This window comes from Pogona vitticeps, chromosome 1 (genome assembly GCF_051106095.1).
Source record: "Pogona vitticeps strain Pit_001003342236 chromosome 1, PviZW2.1, whole genome shotgun sequence".
Classification (NCBI taxonomy): Eukaryota; Metazoa; Chordata; class Lepidosauria; order Squamata; family Agamidae; genus Pogona; species Pogona vitticeps.
The window spans coordinates 318693091-318712222 of record NC_135783.1 but is presented as its reverse complement, the minus strand read 5'-3'; the positions used below and the strand labels follow the sequence as shown (position 1 = coordinate 318712222).

The window sequence follows — 19132 nt, the reverse complement described above, 5'->3', positions numbered from 1 at the left end:
GAGCAAGAGGTTCCCCAGGGAAGACGAAAAAATACATATGTCCTAATAAAGTAACTTCTATGGCTATAGACAAAATAATCCCTCTCTAGGAACATTGATATTTGGTTCAACATGGCAAAGTCCAATAATACATTCACATCCTATTCATTTCCTCCTCAGAAATAATAATAAAATGAAATATTAATTAATGTAGTAGATTAAATTATTCTGGCTACTACATAGCAAGTGATTAAGCAGAATTGGAATGCAATCATCTACAAGACATCTGATTAAATTCTGTCTCTCTGATGCTGTTAGAAGCCATATGCAAGGCCATGGAATATTATGTATATAATTAGAGTGGTGGATGGGAAAATTGGTTCAAATTCCTGCTTTTCTACAACGCATATTGCATGATCTTGGGACAGTCCCTCTTTCACAGCCTAACCAGCCTCTTACACAGTTTTGTGTGATTAAATAGATACTGCCTCCCCCTACATGTACCTAAACTCCTTAGAGGCCACGTGTACAGCTACAGTGATATAATTATCATCATTTAGAACTGTAGAGCCAGAAGGGACCCTATGGATCATCATCTCCAGCCCCTGTCAAGGAGGCACAGTTGGGGGGGGGGGGGGGACTCCCAACCTCTGACTCCACAGCCAGAAACCTAAGCTACTATGCTATCCAGCAGTTCAATGACTTGATTAGGAGCAGTTACAACTCAGGAAGTAGTGCACAACCTTTAGAGCTTCACAGAATGTTTCCTCTCAGATGTCAAGGTACTAACAAAGAGTAAGAAAAACACAGGAGTCAGAAGACACCTTCTATTATTCCCTTGGCTTACTTCACAGGGTGTAAGTGGACGAAGGCAGAGGAAAGAGCAAGAGAGCCCTCATACACAAACATTTAGAGCTCATTGGGGGAAAGACAAAATAGAAATATAATAAATAAAGATGAAAAAAGCGTGGTAGACTTCCCAACCGCAGTATCTTACTGTGTGGAACTGACACTGATTTCAGATGTAGCTTAATTATTGGGCAGGGCAAACTATTTAAGACCACTGGTCAAAAGGCATTATGACTGCTCTTCCTCTAAAAACACAAAATTTAGCAGTGTATATTTAGTCTTTTTAGAGCTTTACCACTTCAAGACCTTCAAAGCATCTAATAAAATTGAAAACAAATAAAATATAGTTATTAAGTATGATAATTATGTAATTATTTGAATCTATCTCTAGCATTAATCTGAACTCATGGGTTTTTTGAAATATTTTTACAGTTACAATAAGACATAATATTGGGTTCTGTTTCTTGAGTCTTTATTGCATCACTGTCACACCTTACCTTTTTTTAATTGTTTTTCCATTGCTCAGAGAACAGTAGTTGGTGGTTTAAAAGTGTAATACACACACACACACACACACACACACATATTGAAATAATGGCTGCTTTATATTGTTACATTGTTATATACTTTTAAAATACAGTAATAAATACAGTACACAAATTAACATGAATGACTCACGCCCAAAGCAACAGGTATAAATCTCTCTGTGTTGCCTACAGAACTGTGCATTTTCAGAAGGTCTGATCCTTCTCCTGCCTTGTGGCACATCCTGTCATGATGGACAGTCTCTTTACTGATAGACAAGTGTGAGATGTGAGAGGATGTTGTGTTGTAAAATATGTAAATATTTTGGTACTGTTCCTGGCTCCAAAGGTCTAGGACACCAGCCCTTGAAGGAAGGTGGTGGGAATGCTTGAAGGAGGGCGGAAAAACTGATAGAAGGCTCAGAAAAACACTCTCTTCCTTTGTTCTTGGATCTGGATGTGTCAGGAGGGGCCATGGAAATTTTTGGAACTTATATACTAAATGGAGCTCACAGCAGGTGTTTTCTCTGGCAGGGAGAAGACAAAAGGGCTGGTGGGGAAGTGTTTGGAATGGACAATTGCAGCTCAGCATGTATTGCATATGTCAGATCCCTCAGCTTCCAAGAGCTGGTCCAGTTTTTTCACAACCAGGTTGTGCATATCAAAGGAACTTGATCTTCTAAAGAGATGAGAGAGACAAAAAAATGTTGGGTCAGACTTGGAAGCTCAAACGGGAGTCAGTACAACTGCAGGAGTTTAATGACTGGGCAGGCTGCACAAATGCGGCCATGATTCAAAAAGCGCTTTCAAATGGCCACAGCTGTCACCACAGTGATATGCATCGTGCTTCTCCGGAGCATGCATTGTTCAGTATTCATTTATAAATGCATTTGGTAGATACTTACAAAGCTTACAAAAGTTAACTTTTGGAATGTAACTCCCAAAATCCCTAAGCTGTAGTCCAAAAAGTAACTTTTCGGAACACTTTTGAGGAGTGTGGAAAATTCTACCAGTAAATACCACCAACTAATCCTGACTGCTCCCCATCACACACCTTTGCTTTGTGGGTTATAGAAGACACACTGCAAAAATTGATCTTGAAGTAGACCTATATTGGGATGGTGGTTGAGAACCAATAATGGTCTTCTGAATCCACCCCAACATTATGTTTTGGGCCCTGTTTTGTTCAAAAACAACAATTTTGACCAATATATTTCCCCTCCTTTTCCTAATGTGTTCTGCCTTTAAGATGGATATGCAGGGACTGGCTTGTTTTTCATTGATCTGTAAGCCATCTGAAGCATGAGATAAAATGCTTTAAGCAAATACTTATAAATGTATAGCACTAAAGAATACTGGAAGGTAAAATCTGCGCCTTCTAAGGTAGGTTGGCATAACAATCACATGCTGCAGAGGGGCAACTGAGGCTGAGGGTATATGGGTTGTCTTTTACTGCTACATGAATCTCTAGCAGTGATGAAACTGGATCAGCAACTCCCTGGCTCACATCTCAGTCTTGCTTTACCCTGTTTACCTACTGTTACCCATTTAGCTACTGGTCTAATAATTGATGGGACAGACATTCACACAGATGAGTGGCATTCCCTAGAGAGCCTGACCTTGGAAGATCAATGAATGATCATTGCGACACAATGGTGACAGAGGAATGGCTATGCAGAAGCGAGTAAAACCAAGTCAAGGCATCTTTAGGAACATAATACCAGCAAGAAATAAAGAAATACAATTTTTAGAGTCTCTGGTAAGAGACCTGTAGGTTCTCATATATGTTGTTTCTTTCTCATGAGTAAACACAGGTAGAAACCCTTCTCACATTACGTATCACTTTAAACACAAGTATTACTTGCCTCAGCACTTCTTTGGCTGAAGTGCTAGGAACAGCCTAAATAAAGCCACGTGGGCAAGCCTTTAAATGATGAGACAGAGGTGGGAGTGGGGATAAAATGGGAAGAAGCAATGTCAGGAGAGTGTTTGATGGAGGATTGAAACTGCTTAGAGTGAGAGAAAAGAATGTTAGCTTCAGGTTTTGATTCCATTTGGGCAGGATCCCAAGGGCCCATTGTGTGAACAGAATAACATTTAGAAATTCTAGTACCTCCTTGTGTGAGTGGAATCTCTGATGTTTTGAATAGCTGTCCTCCACAATTTCTTCCTATGCTCAAGGGAGGTCAAGCAGATATCAAGCAGAGCAATACGCTCTGCCGAGCGAATACTGGCTATTGTATTTTAATATTATAATTTGCTCAGAAGTGAACTAATACTACAACTCATTTGTGCCTGCTTTTCAGTTTTGTCGTGACTGCCCATGAATTTCAGTTATTAGGAGAAAGATAAGATGTATAGCGGATGGATGGATGGACAGACGGACAGACAGTTGGACAATAGAACAGACCAAAGACCCGACCTAGTACAATATTAATTGCCTATGGGAAGCCCATTGGCAGGGCACAACTACAAAAAGCAAACAGTAGGAGGGAGTCACTCCCTCTTCCTTAGTCCGCAAGTGACCCAGGATGCAAACCCACAGTCTAAGCAGTAGTGAAAAATCAAAGGTTTAGGATGATGGGTTTTGCAAAAGTATCACAAGAAGAATATTCCGGATCTATAGTTGCATCTGAAATAGTCAAAATAACTTGAATCAGAGAACCAGGGAATTTTTAAAAGAATAAATCTGATATAATAGTAAAATCTAGTTACATCAAATGTTCATCTGCCTGACTTGTACAAATCTTGCAGCAACTGCGCTGAACTGAAGTCTCTTGCATTCTCCCTAGCCGGACGCTGTCCTATGATTCGCTTTCCATTTTTATTAAATTTGAGTTCTCTTGTCCTCTTGAGCATTGTAATTAAAGTAATAAAATAGAAAGTGAGTGGAGCCCAGTCCATCATCCTAAACGTTTAGGATTAGTTACACTCACATTCCATTAATTTCACCAAGACAGAAAGCATGATTAACTTTCTAAGACAGGGATAGGCTTCCAGAGATTGCTGCACTGCAACCCTGTCACCATTAGCTGTGTGTGCTAGGACTAATGGGAGTTTTAGTACACAGATATCTAAAGGGCCATAGTTCCTCACCCTGTTTTTCGAATGAGCAAAACTCTATCCAGAAATGTGCGAGTATAACAATTATAACATCAACTGTGGGTCCTGATGGCAATTTTAATTGTATTTTAATCATTTTTATCTTTTATTGTATTTTAATCGAATTTTAATTGTTGTAAGCCGCCCAGAGACCTTTGGGTAGAGTGGGTGGCATATAAATAAATAAATAAATAAATAAATAAATAAATAATAGAAGTGTGTCATTATGCAATAATATTCCCAAAAACGCTTTTGCACTTTTACAAGGAATATGTTCTTATGAAAACTTATCAGAGAAAGCATATACAGCAATGTGGAACAGCATTTTGAAAGCAAAACCCCAGAAACAGAAGAGTGTCAGTCTCATAGACGTGCCTTTAGTTTAGACATCAGCTTTCTGTGGCATATAGGGGGAAAAGAAACAGGGTTGGGAGCGGACTGCCTAAATGCAGCAATGACTCAGCTGGGAGAATCACCAAGCAGCAGCACAGGCCACTCACTGCATATTCATTGCTAGGATTTTATTACAGCTGAAAACCATTGCTAGATGTTTGCCAGCAGGCAAGGTGCTCTGAATGTAATAGTAAAACAGGAAAATAATTCACCAAGGATGGGGCAGCCAACGTAGCTTACATGCACATGACCAATTTGGCAAAATTTATAGGGTTGTTAAATAGGAATCTGGCTCATCCTGAGAAAATATTTGCAGATGCTGTCGTTCAGGGGATGAAATGGGGGGGGACACCCCTCCACCCCAGTGAGCAAGTGATATAAGCAGTGGTTTCTGTGCAATAGCCTTCCTTTTTCAGTGTTCCACCAGCCACGTATATCAAGGGGGGGGGGAGAGAGAGAGCAGCAAACATGTGTGTTCCCCCCCCGCCCCGCCCCACAACTAGCATTCTTTTCCCCCTGTGAAATGTATCTTATCTCACGGATTCAAGTGTAAAGTACCTCAGGCTGTTTTATCAAGCAGAAATCTCAGACTCTCCTAAGATAAGTGATTGGACTAAAACCCTCCCTGTCTGTGCAGCCTGTAAAACTCACACCTGGATTTTAATGTTCAAAGGTGGAGGAACTGAATCTATTTATTTATCTATTTGCTTGTTACTTGCTTTAATTAAAATATTTCTGTCCCTTCTCTCAGTACAGAAAAAGTATCAAAATCTTAAGGCACTAAAATATCAGGAAGGAAGAAACACCACCAATACACCAACAACAACAGTGATAAATATTTTAAAACACAATGTTAGCTAAAAGCAGAATAATAAAACAACCTTTTCCAAACAAAACATGTTCTTAAAGGGCATTTTTCTTTTCTTTTTAGGAACTAACTGGTGGAATGACACAGAGGGCAAGTCTCTCCCCCCCCCCATCCAAACTAAGCACATTGCCAGTGCTTTGGAAGATTGTATTTTTATACTATGACTCCCAGAAGTCCTGAGCCCTCATAGCTATGCCGAGGGGGAATCTGAAAATGATAGTCCAAAACATATTTTTTTTCCTTAGCTCATGGCAGCTGAAGGAGTTTAGAAGCGACAAATCAAAACAGTAACTTTCTACACTGAATATTCCTGGGGAAACTGGAACATATAGAATGGAGGGCCAACAAAGATGATCTCCCCTTCTCTCCCATACTTCAAAATACAAATCTTCTAACTTAATATCATTTTTATCTTTCCAGAATCTAGCTATTAATATTCTAGCACTTGTCATAAAATTAGAAATCAATTCCTTTGAGCAATAATCAAATTTTATGTTATCAAAAATTGACAGCAAAGCAATTTTAGAATTAAGTTTGATATCTTTTCCAAATATATCACATATTTCCTTAAAAATCAATTTCCAAAATTTCTGAATCAATTTACACTCCCACCACATATGATAGATAATACATGCCAATTTCTTCATCACATTTCCAACAGGCCTTAGAATGGTCTGAATTTATTATGTTCGGCTGAACCCGGACAAGACGGAGGTACTAAGGGTGGGCGCCCCGACAACTGGGGATTTGGGAAACTCCTCTCTTTCGGGGGGGGTGACTCTGCCCGCCAAGGATGGGGTCCGCAACTTGGGGATCCATCTGGACCCAGCGCTCACTATGGAATCCCAGGTGGCGTCTGTGGTCCGTACCGCCTTTTTTCATCTTAGGCGGATAGCCCAGCTGCGGTCCTACCTTGATGTTGGGGCGCTCACTACCTTGGTGCATGCGCTCGTAATCTCAAGATTAGACTACTGTAATGCGCTCTACGTGGGGCTACCTTTGAGGTTGCTGCGGAAACTGCAGGTGGTGCAGAATGCGGCAGCCAGATTACTCAGTGGAGTGAGAAAATACCAACATATCTCACCCACTCTGGCCGCATTGCATTGGCTGCCCATCCGATTCCGCATCGACTTCAAAGTGTTGATGCTCACATATAAAGCCCTAAACAGTTTAGGACCTTGATACTTGGCGGAACGCCTTCTCCCACCAAGATCTACACGTGTCACTCGTGCGAGCCAGGAGGTGAGGCTGAGGAGCCTAACGCCGAGGGAGGCCCGGAAGGAGAAGACAAGAAATCGGGCCTTCTCGGCGGTGGCTCCTCACCTCTGGAACAACTTACCTCCTGAGATTCGTGTGGGCCCCTCGCTGGGTATTTTTAAGAATCAATTAAAAACATGGATGTTTAGGCAGGCCTTCCCACCAGATAATTCCTGACGCCCTCTTTTTTTCCCCCCCTCTCCTTCAGCTCTCCCATTCTGTTCAGTATTTCTGTTATGTAAAATTGTTTATACGTATATTTATTGTATTATCTTTTAATGTTGTTAGCCGCCTAGAGTGGTCCTGACACGACCAGATAGGCGGGATATAAATGAAATAAATAAATAAATTCATTGGAGTCATGTACCACCTTTAGTCTGCCTCATGGCGCAATGGTTAAACTGCTGTACTGCAGCCAAAACTGTGCTCACGACCTGGTGGTTCAATCCCAGGTAGCGGCTCAGGTAGTTGACTCAGCCTTCTATCCTTCCGAGGTTGGTAAAATGAGTACCCAGCTCGCTGGGGGAGGGGCAATGTGTAGCCTGCATAATTAACTTGTAAACCGCCCAGAGAGTGCTTGAAGCACTATGGGGTGGTATATAAGCAGCACGCTTTGCTTTTGCTTTAAACCAACTTTTTTTTAAAAAATCCTTTATTCTTACCGACAATCTTAAAATTCTCATCTTTCAAATTTTTGTCCAATCCTCTGTTTTAATTTCTGTCTTTAAATCATGTTCCCAAATTGATTTCAAATCTTCAATTTCTGTCTCTTTTTCCTCTTGTTCCAAAATTAGGTTATAAATTCTACTTACTACTCCCTTCCTCAAAGCATCTTTCTGCATGTCTTCATGTGATGATAGAAATTGTTCATACTTAGTACATTCTCTACATTTGCCATTCAACCATTCATTTGTCGAATATCTAATTGGATATAATTATATATTAGTTTGACTATAATCTGATCCTTTGATCTCATTTTAATGATCCAATCCTTCAATCTGGCAACTTTTTTATCCTTAAACAAATCAGCTAAACCTTTCAAGTTTGCCAGGAAATTTTCTATTTCGGTCACTAATTTTAGTGGTGAAGTAAAGGGACATAACTTCTTTAATATAATTTGCTATACATCTATTTAATGTATTTGCTAATATAGCAGTAAAAATCTTAGCATCTTGATTTATTAGAGAGATAAGTTTATAAGATCCCGGATCTGTTAGATCCTTGTTGGGTTTTGGAATAAGAATCCTTAATGAGTGTTTCCAAGAAGGTGGCATTGTCTCTCCTTCCAATATTTTATTATAAAACATTTTAGCTTAGGTATCAAAATGGAACTAAGATGTTTATATTCTGGACCCAATACATCAGGGCCTGGTGTTTTACCATTGCTCAGTTAATTAATGACTTCAGCATCTTCTTCTTCTTTAATCTCTTCTTCTAATATTCTTTTTTCACATTCCAATAATTTATTTTTAAATTACACTCAGAAACTTTTAAGATGATATATTTGACTATTATATAAACTGGTTCCAGGATTTTAAATGAATTAGAACTTGCAAAACCAATCCCCAGGATCTTCTTTATATTCTAAAATGTAGCTGTGAATATTGAAGGTAATAATGGCAGAATGTGCTCCTGTGCATGGACAGAGTAAATGTACCCTCATCAGATTTGGAATCAGGAGCAAGTGTTTTCAGGCCAGTAGATAGTTTCCAGACAACTCTGAGACCTAATACTCTTCATGTTTAAAGCCAAGCATTTGTCAGAATGTTACAGATTCTCCCATATACAGTAGTCCTCACCCTAACCTTTGCATTAAGTCTGCAGGAGTCCCGTGTTGTTGCTGTTAATGTCCTATCAAGTTGTTTCTGATTTATGGCAAGCCTGTGAGTTAATGTCATCCAAAAGGTCCAAACGCTGACAGCCCTGCTGAGGTCTTGCAAACTGAAGACTGTGGTTTCCTTTACTAAGTCAATCTGTCGTATGTTTCATTGTCCTCTTTTCCTACAGGCTTAAACTTTTCATACTACTTCCATAGTACTATCAGTGAACAATGTCATCTCATTACATGTCCAGAATATAATAACCTCAGATTAATCATTTTAGTTTCTAGTCAGAAATCAAGCAGTCTGATCTAGAATTTTTTTTTACCTGTCTAATGGTCCATGGAATCAGTAGAGCAATCTTTCAACATAACTTCTCAAATGAATTTATTCCCCCCTCCCCGTCAGCTTTTTTCATGGTTCAGCTTTCAAATCTGTAAATAGTAACTGGAAATATCATAGTACTGTATATATGGTATTGGACTTGGCAACTAGTGACACATTCTTACTCTTAAGGATCTTTTCTAGTTCCTTCATACATCCTTTTCTGAGTTTCAGTCTCCTATTTCTTTGCTGTGATCTTCACTTGGATTGATGATTGAACCAAGGTACAAAAAATCTTTGTTTCAGTTTCTTCACTGACAATATTAAAACTGCATAGTTCTTCTGTAGTCATTATTTTTATCTTCTTAATGCTCTAATACAATCCTGCTTCTACACTTTCTTCTTTCATGTTTATCATTACTGTAGTTGTTTCAAGTCACTGCTATTTGCTACCAGTGATATGGTACTATCTACATATTTCATGTCATATTTAAATAGATTTTTCCCAACAGTCTTCACTTCTTCTATGTCTAAATATAATTCGCCTGTACATACAGTATGTTCTGATATGGTATGTGTAAAAATCAAATAAACATAAAGCACACTGTTGTCTGGTTCCTTTGCCAATTGGAAACCACATTGTTTCTCCATATTCGGTCCTGACACAAGCATCTTGTGCAAAGTACAACTTGTACATCAGGGCAATCAAATGCTGTGGTACAGCCATTTCTTTTAGAAAAACCCATAGCTTTTTGTAAGCAACACAGCTAAAGACTTTATTGTAATCTATAAAGCACAAACTGATTTTCTTCTAAAATTTTTGCTACACTCCAATAACCAATGTGTATTTGTACCATTTCAAGAGAAATTTGGACAACCACCTAACAAATATTCTTTGATTTGTATTTGTATATTGATTTGTATATAAGCAGCACACTTTGTATTCCTGCATTAAGCAGGGGATTGGAATTAATGGCCTTATAGATCCTTTCCAACTTCATTATCATATGATTTTATTATCTGTAGCACCTCTTCTTTTTCTGAATCCAGCTTGAACATATGGCATTTCTTACTCCATGTACAGTCGTGCCCCGCTTAACGATTACCCCGCATTACGACGGATCCACTTCACGATGATGTTTTTGCGATCGCAATTGTGATCGCAAAATGATGTTTTAAATAGTGTTTTTTCGCTTTGCGAAGATCGGTTCCCTGCTTCGAGAACCAATTCTTCACATTACGACGATCAAAACAGCTGATCGTCGGGTTTTCAAAATGGCCGCTGGGTGCTTAAAATGGCTCCCTGCTGTGCTTAGGGACAGATTCCTTGCTACACAGGCACCGAAAATGTCCGCTGTATGGAGGATCTTCACTGGACAGTGAGCTTTAAGCCCATTGGAATGCACTGGACAGTTTTCAATGTGTTTCAATGGGTTTTTAAATTTCACTTTACAACGTTTTCGCTCTACAGCGATTTCACTGGAATGAATTAACGTCGTTAAGTGAGGCACCACTGTATAATAAAAGCCTTGGTGGTAAAATCTTGGGCATTACTTTGCTCACTTGAGATATCAATACTATACCTGTACATGGGAATGGAATCTTTGGTGTCTCCTTTTTAGGGAGATTGTAGTCTATATTGACCATTTCCAGTATCAGCCATTGTTTTGTCTTCCATACCTTTTTGCATACAACCTTGACTTGCATAAAATTGTTTCAGGGTAAGATCTGGACTAGGGATGAAAACTTGGGCAATCCTGCTCTAGAATTGTGATTTTCTTTTTTGAAGGAAAGAAAATAGTATTTTAAGCTGCTGCTGTGCCAATTCAAATAAAATAAATATAAAAATAAGTGTTATTTCCTCATTTGCAGTGCATGGATGATATTAAGACTAAAAATATTAATTTAAGAGAAAAATCTTCAGGAATTCTTATCGCCTCTTTAAGACAGGAGTAAAAGCCACATACTGTATTCAATCTGTCCTTTTGCCACATTGTTTATTTTTAAAGTTTTATTACTGTACTTAATGGGGAGAATCCTATTGCTAATTTTTTCTTGCACAAGGGAAACCACTTAAGTTTTGTGGCAAATTACCATTCATTAACATACTATTTGTACTTCTGGGCATCTGCACAGATGGGTGTGTCCCCGGAAACGCAACCAATGCCTTTTTAATAAGCAGTAGTTTGCGTTCAAGAGTTAACATGAATTTTCTTGTGCAAGACTAAATTGGCAATGGGATTCTGGTCTATTTTTTTCTTTAATATTTGTCAAACACCTGAAATGTTTTCTTAGTAAAAAATAAAATTCTAGCAAAACAGATGTAAAATATAACATAGTATGTTTACATATATATGTTTATATAAATAAAAGTAAAACCGAAATAAATGTAAAATGTTATACTATACAGATAAAAATGTGATAAATAAATGAATATACCAGATAGATATGTTGAGGACAAGCTTCAACTGTGGGCAGCTTTAGACTAATGAAGAATTCCCATAACGAAAGAAATGTACTGTGCATAACCTGAGAGGTCTTGGAATGCTTTGAGCAAAACGTTGTTTCTTTCTTAGAGAAGGAAAGAATTCTGTAAGGTGTGAAAATGTTTTAGTGTTAGGCACCCCAAACATTGAGTTATTAAGTCATTATTATTTGGAGTAAGTTGAAGTGAAATACACAAAAAGACCACACTCCGAAACCAGAAATTAAAAAAATTCTACAATCACTGACTAGAGGGTGTTTTCAGCATCATATTTAACACCTCTGGAAAAACTGACCATACAGTTTCTTGGCACCTCGTAAAACGCTATTATAAAGGTAAAGGTTCCCCTTGACCATTTTTTTTGTCCAGTCGTGTCTGACTCTAGGGGGCGGTGCTCATCCCCGTTTCCAAGCCGTTGAGCCAGCGTTTTGTCCGAAGACAATCTTCCGTGGTCACATGGCCAGTGCGACTTAGACACGGAACACTGTTACCTTCCCACCGAGGTGGTCTCTATTGATTTACTTGCATTTGCATGCTTTCGAACCGCTAGGTTGGCGGGAGCTGGGACAAGCGACGGGAGCTCGCTCCGTCACGTGGATTCGATCTTACGACTGCTGGTCTTCTGACCCTGCAGCACAGGCTTCTGCGGTTTAGCCCACAGCGCCACCATGTCCCTAAAAAACGCTATTATACCTGCCTCTTTTCTATCTCTTTCTTGCTTAGGATAAAATGTTTGCCAAATGCCTTTCCAGTTACCCCAATAAACTTTGTTCTTATATAGTCATTAAGTAGTGTCTAACTCTTCATGACCCCATGGACCAGAGCACACCAGGCCCTCCAGTCTTCCGCTGCCTCCTGAAGTTCGGTCAAATTCATGTTGGTAACTTCGATGATATTGTCCAACCATCTCATCCACTGTCGTCCGCTCCTCCTCTTGCCTTCACACTTTCCCAACATCAGGGTCTTTTCCAGGGAGTCTTCTCACCAGATGGCCAAAGTATTGGAGCCTCAGCTTCAGGATCTGTCCTTCCAGTGAGCACGCAGGGTTGATTTCCTTCAAAATGGATAGGTCTGTTCTACTTGCAGTCCAAGGGACTCTCAAGAGTCTCCTCCAGCACAACAATTCAAAAGCATCATTTTTTTGGCGGTCAGCTTTCTTTATCGTCCAACTCTCACTTCCATACATCACTACTGGAAAAACCATAGCTTTGACTATGTGGACCTTTATCGGCAAGATGAGGTCTCTGCTTTTTAAGATGTTGTCTAGGTTTGTCATCGCTTTCCTCCCAAGAAGCAGGCGTCTTTTAATTTCGGGGCTGCTGTCTCCATCTGCAGTGATCATGGAGCCCAAGAAAGTAAAATCTGTCACTGCTTCCATATCTTCCCCTTCTATTTGCCAGGAGGTGATGGGACCAGTGGCCATGATCTTAGTTTTTTTGATGTTGAGATTCAGATCATTTTTTGTGCTCTCCTCTTTCACCCTCATTAAGAGGTTCTTTAATTCCTCCTCACTTTTTGCCATCAGAGTGGTATCGTCCGCATATCTGAGGTTGTTGATATTTCTTCTGGCAATCTTAATTCCAGCTTGGGATTCCTCCAGTCCAGCCTTCAGCATGATGTATTCTGCATCTAAGTTAAATAAGCAGGGAGAAAATATACAGCCTTTTCGTACTCCTTTCCCAATTTTGAACCAATCAGTTGTTCCATATCCAGTTCTAACTGTTGTATCCTGTCCCACATATAGATTTCTCAGGAGATAGATAAGGTGGTCAGGCACTCCCATTTCTTTAAGAACTTGCTATAGTTTGCTGTAGTCCACACAGTCAAAGGAAGAAGCAGATGTTTTTCTGGAATTCTCTGGCTTTCTCCATAATCCAGCACACGTTAGCAATTTGGTCTCTAGTTCCTCTGCCCCTTTGAAATCCACCTTGTACTTCTGGGAGTTCCCGGTCCACATACTGCTGAAGCCTACCTTGGAGGATTTTGAGCATAACCTTGCTAGCGTGTGAAATGAGTGCAATTGTACCGTAGTTGGAGCCTTCTTCGGCACTGCCCTTCCTTGGGATTGGGATGTAGACGGATCTTTTCCAATCCTCTGGCCACTGCTGTGTTTTCCAAACTTGCTGGCATATTGAGTGTAGCACCTTAACAGCATCATCTTTTAAGAATTTAAATAGTTCTACGGGAATGCCATCAATCCCACTAGCCTTGTTGTTAGCCAGGCTTTCTAAGGCCCACTTGACTTCGCTCTCCAGGATGTTGGGCTCAAGGGCAGCAACCACACTTCAGTTGTGGTTGTCTGGGACATCCAGATCTTTCTGATATAATTCCTCTGTGTATTCTTGCCACCTCTTCTTAATGTCTTGTGCTTCTGTGAGGTCCCTACCTTTATCATGGCTATCTTTGCACAAAATGTTCCTTTAACATCTCCAGTTTTCTTGAACAGATCTTTGGTTTTACCCTTTCCATTATTTTCCTCTATTTCTTTGCACTGTTCATTTAAGAAGGCCCTCTTGTCTCTCCTTGCTATTCTTTGGAAGTCTGCATTCCATTTTCTTTAACTTTCCCTATCTCCCTTGCATTTTGTTTCCCTTCTGCTATTTGTAAAGCCTCATTGGACAGCCACTTTGCTTTCTTGCATTTCCTTTTCTTTGGGATGGTTTTTGTTGCTGCCTCCTGTACACTGTTATGAGCCTCTATCCATAGTTCTTCAGGCACTCTGTCCACCAAATCAAGTTCCTTAAATCTGTTCTTTACTTCCACTGTGTATTCATAAGGGATTTGGATTAGATTATACCTGACTAGCCCAGTGGCTTTTCCAGAGCTGCAATCTGCTCCAGGTCTTGTTTGTGCTGACTGTATAGAGCTTCTCCATCTTAGGCTGCAGAGAATATAATCAATCTGATTTCGGTATTGCCCATCTGGTGATGTCCATGTGTACAGTCACCTCTTGTGTTGTTGGAAAAGAGTGTTGAGAATAAGAGCTTGTTCTCTTGACAAAACTCTAATGCCTTTGCCCTTTAAACTCCAAGGGCAGACTTACCTGTTGTTCCTTTTATCTTTTGATCCTTACTTTAGCATCCCAATCCCCTATAATGAGAAGAACATCTTTCTTTGGTGTCAGTTCTAGAAGGTGTTGTAAGTCCTCATAGAATTGGTCAATTTCAGCCTCTTCAGCATCAGTGGTTGGTGAATAAACTTGGATTACTGTGATGTGGAAAGGTCTGCCATGGATTCATACTGAAATCATTCTATCATTTTTGAGATTGTATCCCATTACAGCTTTTCCCACTCTTTTGTTGACTATGAGGGCTACTCCATTCCTTCTACGGGCTTCTTGCCCACAATAGTAGATATGATAATCATCTGAATTGAATTCACCCATTCCTGTCCATTTTAGTTCACTGACCCCCAGGATGTCGATGTTTATTCTTGCCACCTCCTGTTTGACCACATCCAGCTTCCCAAGGTTCATAGATCTTCCATTCCAGGTTCCTATGCAGTATTTTTCTTTGCAGCATCAGACTTTCCTTTCACTTCCAGGTGTGTCCGCAGCTGAGCCTCCTTTCCGCTTTGGCCCATCCACTTCATTAGCTCTGGAGCTACTTGTACTTGCCCTCTGCTCTTCCTCAGTAGCATGTTGGATGCCTTTCGACCTCATCTTCCAGCGTCATATCTCTTAGCCTTTTGTTTGTGTCTATGGAGTTTTCTTGGCAATGATACTGGAGTGGCTTGCCAGTTCCTGCTCCAGGTGGATGGCGTTTAGTCAGAACTCTCCACTATGACCTGTCCGTCTTGGGTGTCCCTGCACGGCATAACCCATAGCTTCTCTGAGTTACTCAAGCCCCTCGCCATGACAAGGCAGCAATCCGTCAAGGGGCAATTAACTTTACAACCATTTTAAAAACTGATGGACATTTTTGAACCAAACCTTTTGAATGGGTGGGGAAACGTTTCTTCAGAATACCTGCGATTCCCAAATGGCCAACTAATAAATAAGAAGCCACTGGATTGATTCAGTGCAGGGAGCCACGCTCTTCAGTTGGCAAGACCTGAGCAGGACTGTTAATAACAGAACCTTTTGGTTGCATCTTCTCCACAGGATCGCCACAAGTCAGAAGCGACTTGATAACATGTAACAACCTTTTAAACAAACAGTAAAGAAGAACCCAGTACTGTACTGTTCTTGATTCACTGTGTTTTTTGGGTCCTGAATATTATACAGTCAATGCATATTTAAGGCGACAGGAGGCGCTCTCTTCCATCTCCCCTGCCTCCCCCCGCCCCCGTCTCAACTTCAATATAGAGCTACACAATGCACGTACCTCGTTTCCAGTTCCGGATGCCAATTCTCCGAGCCTTCCATGTGAGGGGCAGAGTACTGAAAGCGTGGAAATCAATATTAAAAAATGTAAATGCCAGGACACTGGCCTATGTATCTCTTCCACTTTCATACGAAATTGAATAATCAGCCTTAGAGACTCCGTTGAGGATGCTTTAAGTAGCCGAACCTTTGCCATAAGTAGCTCGGGACCAGGGCAGGGCTATCCCTAAATATTGCAGGGAGGCGTCTCATTTTCCCCGGTCCACGGGAATTACGTTGCTAACGGGAGTTTGAGCTGGACGAGAGGGACGAAGAACCCTCTTGAGTTGTTGATTGTTTCAGGCAGTCTTTGCTCCTGCCGCTTTGTAATCCAAGTGACATTCGTCTGTGCTTCCACCATTCTTGCCCCGCACATGGAGGACACTCGAAGTCTGAGACCTGAAATCTATGGCGACCATAGTGGCTGCGTCGCTTAGTTCTTCTGCTTTCTAATGGAAGCCACCACGGCTGTGACGGACTGTGCCATAGAGATAAGAAACAACCCTGGCATTCATTCGACTCGCTATTACGGACTCTTTAGTACCTGCTACAAGGGAAGGCAGTCTTTACACTCAAGCTTGGGTCCGCCTTTCTCTCTCTCTCGGGATCGCTCTCGCCCAACTTCCCTAACTCTATCCCTCAGACGGTCAGCTCTCTCTCCCCTCACGTGTGGCGTGGACTCTATAGTTCCTGCCGGTGCCCCGCAATTCTTATGAATAACCAAGAGAGGTAATACATATTCATGAGTCCCTGGTTTAGGGGGCGAGGCCAGAGCGGAGCCCTCGGGTGTGGAGGGTGTTCCTCTTGGACTCTGCCCCGGGTTCGATCCCGCCTGGCCTCCCGGACCCAGCAGAGCTCCGTAGCCGGGCTGGATGGGGCCATGGCTCCCGGCAACGCAGCAGCCCTGGGGAGGAGGGCCCGGTGAGGACTTTGGGTGGCTCGCAGCGGGGCGGCGGGGGTGCTGCTCTCCTTGGGTGGGTGGGGGGGAACAGGCTTGCGGGAGGGAGGCTAAGGGAGATCGCTTGTCGGGAGGGAGGAAGGGGGCGGGCGAGCGATTGAGTGGACGGGGATTGGGGGTGTGTGGTGGGGAGGACATGTTTAATTTGGAGAAACAACAAAGAGTTCTGTGGGACCTTGTTGTTTGTTTGTTTATTTATTCCATTTATACCCCGCCTATCTGGTCATTGCGACCACTCTAGGCAGCTTACAACACAAATATAAAACCGATATATATAGTTTTCACAACTAGAGAAATTTTTCTACAAGATGGAAAGAAAGACCTAATAAATCATAATAGAAAAAGAGGGAAGAAAATTAAGGATTAGCTGGAGAGGAAGGCCTGCCTAAACATCCATGTTTTCAGTTAATGTTTAAAAATACCAAGTTGTTCACATGTGCCTTCAAGCCCTCTCCGATTTCTAGCGATTCTATGATTAACGACCTCCAAAATGTTCTGTTCTCAACTGCCCTGCTCAGGTCTTGCAAATTGGTGTCTGTGGTTTCTTTTACGGAGTCAGTCCATCTCCCATTTGGGCTTCCTACCGCCTCCCACCTTTCTCGACACTGTTGTCTTTTCCAGAGAATCCTGCCTTCTGGTGATGTGCCCGATATAGGGCAGCTTCAGTGTCATCATTTTTGCCTCCAGAGATAATTCCAGCTTGAATTGAGCTAGGACCCACTGGTTTATATTTCTGGCAGTCTAGGGTATCTGCAAAGTTCTCCTCTACACTATATTTCACCCATACATGGTGACTGGGAATACAACAGTGTGGATGCTCTTGGTCTCCATAGACATATCCTTGCACTTTATGATCTTTTCTAGTTCCTTCATTGCTGTCCTTCCCACACTCTGAAGGCTAGCAAATATTATGATGGTAAAAAGCTTTTGTGGACTGCAGCTCACTTCCTTAGATGTATTAGATGTTTCTAGAAATAAATATGATAAAGTGGACTTATCCAAGAAAACTCACATTTTAAAAATGTAAGTATTTAAGGTGGCACCACATGTTTATCTTTTTTACCTTTTATTTCCATTTTGTTTTTACCTATAATGCTTGCACAGACTAACACAACTACCCCTTCTACAACAGCAAATATAGCAATAGAAATGAAAAGGCAGAAAGTCCAGGCAATAGTAATTGCCTTATTTTCTAGTGTTCATTCAAACAACAGCTTAGAGATAGTTGTAACAAGCATTTTGGGAAGGGTGAGTGGATTAACTCATATGCAAGACTCTTCATTGTTTTTACTGCAATAAACTAACAAACTAACTTGGCTTTGTTCTTATGTGCCATCAGCTTGCTTCTGACTGTGATGACCTTAACAGAGTTTTCAGCAAATGTACCGTGTTCAAGAACTGGTTTATTCCGTAGCCCAGTAAGAGTGCAGTCAGACATGGATTTGTCCCATGGTTTGGTCCACTTTGGAAGCAGGCTGGTTTGCTCCTTTTCCTGATTACTACACGATGAATGGGCCATTGCAAACTAGCCCACCCTGATAGATGCCTACCTGCCCTTTTTTTGGTCCCTGTCAGGGACTGCTGGTTTTTTTTTTGTTGTTGTTGCAGGTAGGATTGCTCCATTTTGGTTTAGGATCAAACTAAAGTGTTTTATGTATTCGTGAAGGCTTTCATGGCCAGGATCTAATGGTTGTTGTGGGTTTTTCGGGCTCTTTGGCTGTGTTCTGAAGGTTGTTCTTCCTAACGTTTCACCAGTCTCTGTGGCCGGCATCTTCAGAGGACAGGAGTAGATTACCAGAGCAGAGAGTGCTACTCCTGTCCTCTGAAGATGCCGGCCACAGAGACTGGCAAAATGTCAGGAAGAACAACCTTCAGAACATGGCCAAAGAGCCCAAAAAGTCCACAACAACCTAAAGTGTTTTTTTCTTTTTGTTTTCCTTTTCTTTCCCTTTAAAGGGAGGAATGGACTAAAGAGGTTTGCAGTGTAGTTTCCCTGCCCTGAAACCACCCAGTCTTTCCATGTGAATGCAACGATCCCCCAAATGGCATACTGCACCTCCACATAATCTTAACCAACTCTATTTAGCTCCATCTAGCCTCATCCCTTTTAACCATCTAGTTGCACCCTTAGTTTCCATGGTCATGCAAGAATTTGAACCCAGGTCTCCTGTCCAAGTTCAGTAACCTATCTGTTACACTGCACTGGCTCT

The 19132-nt window shown here is 41.2% G+C and overlaps 2 protein-coding genes across 7 annotated transcripts in view; one reads left to right on the top strand and one right to left on the bottom strand.

The window, feature by feature from the left end:
• VRTN (vertebrae development associated) overlaps positions 1 to 16347 on the bottom strand; it is a 38745-nt gene extending 22398 nt beyond the window's left edge. The window contains exon 1 of the mRNA XM_078392596.1: positions 15927 to 16347. Within this exon, the coding sequence (XP_078248722.1) occupies positions 15927 to 15967 (41 nt within the window). The 5' untranslated portion in view covers positions 15968 to 16347. The remainder of the gene's footprint in view (positions 1 to 15926) is intronic.
• Positions 16270 to 19132, top strand: part of ABCD4 (ATP binding cassette subfamily D member 4) — a 32791-nt gene continuing 29928 nt past the window's right edge. For 2 of the 6 annotated variants that reach the window (XM_078392615.1, XM_078392622.1), the window contains exon 1: positions 16533 to 16693. Coding sequence is in view for 3 of the 6 variants with exons in the window: in XM_020793871.3 (XP_020649530.3) it covers positions 16845 to 16885 (41 nt within the window). In the remaining 3 variants the exon portion in view is untranslated. The other 4 variants (XM_020793871.3, XM_020793869.3, XM_020793870.3 and 1 more) reach the window with 3 other exon arrangements.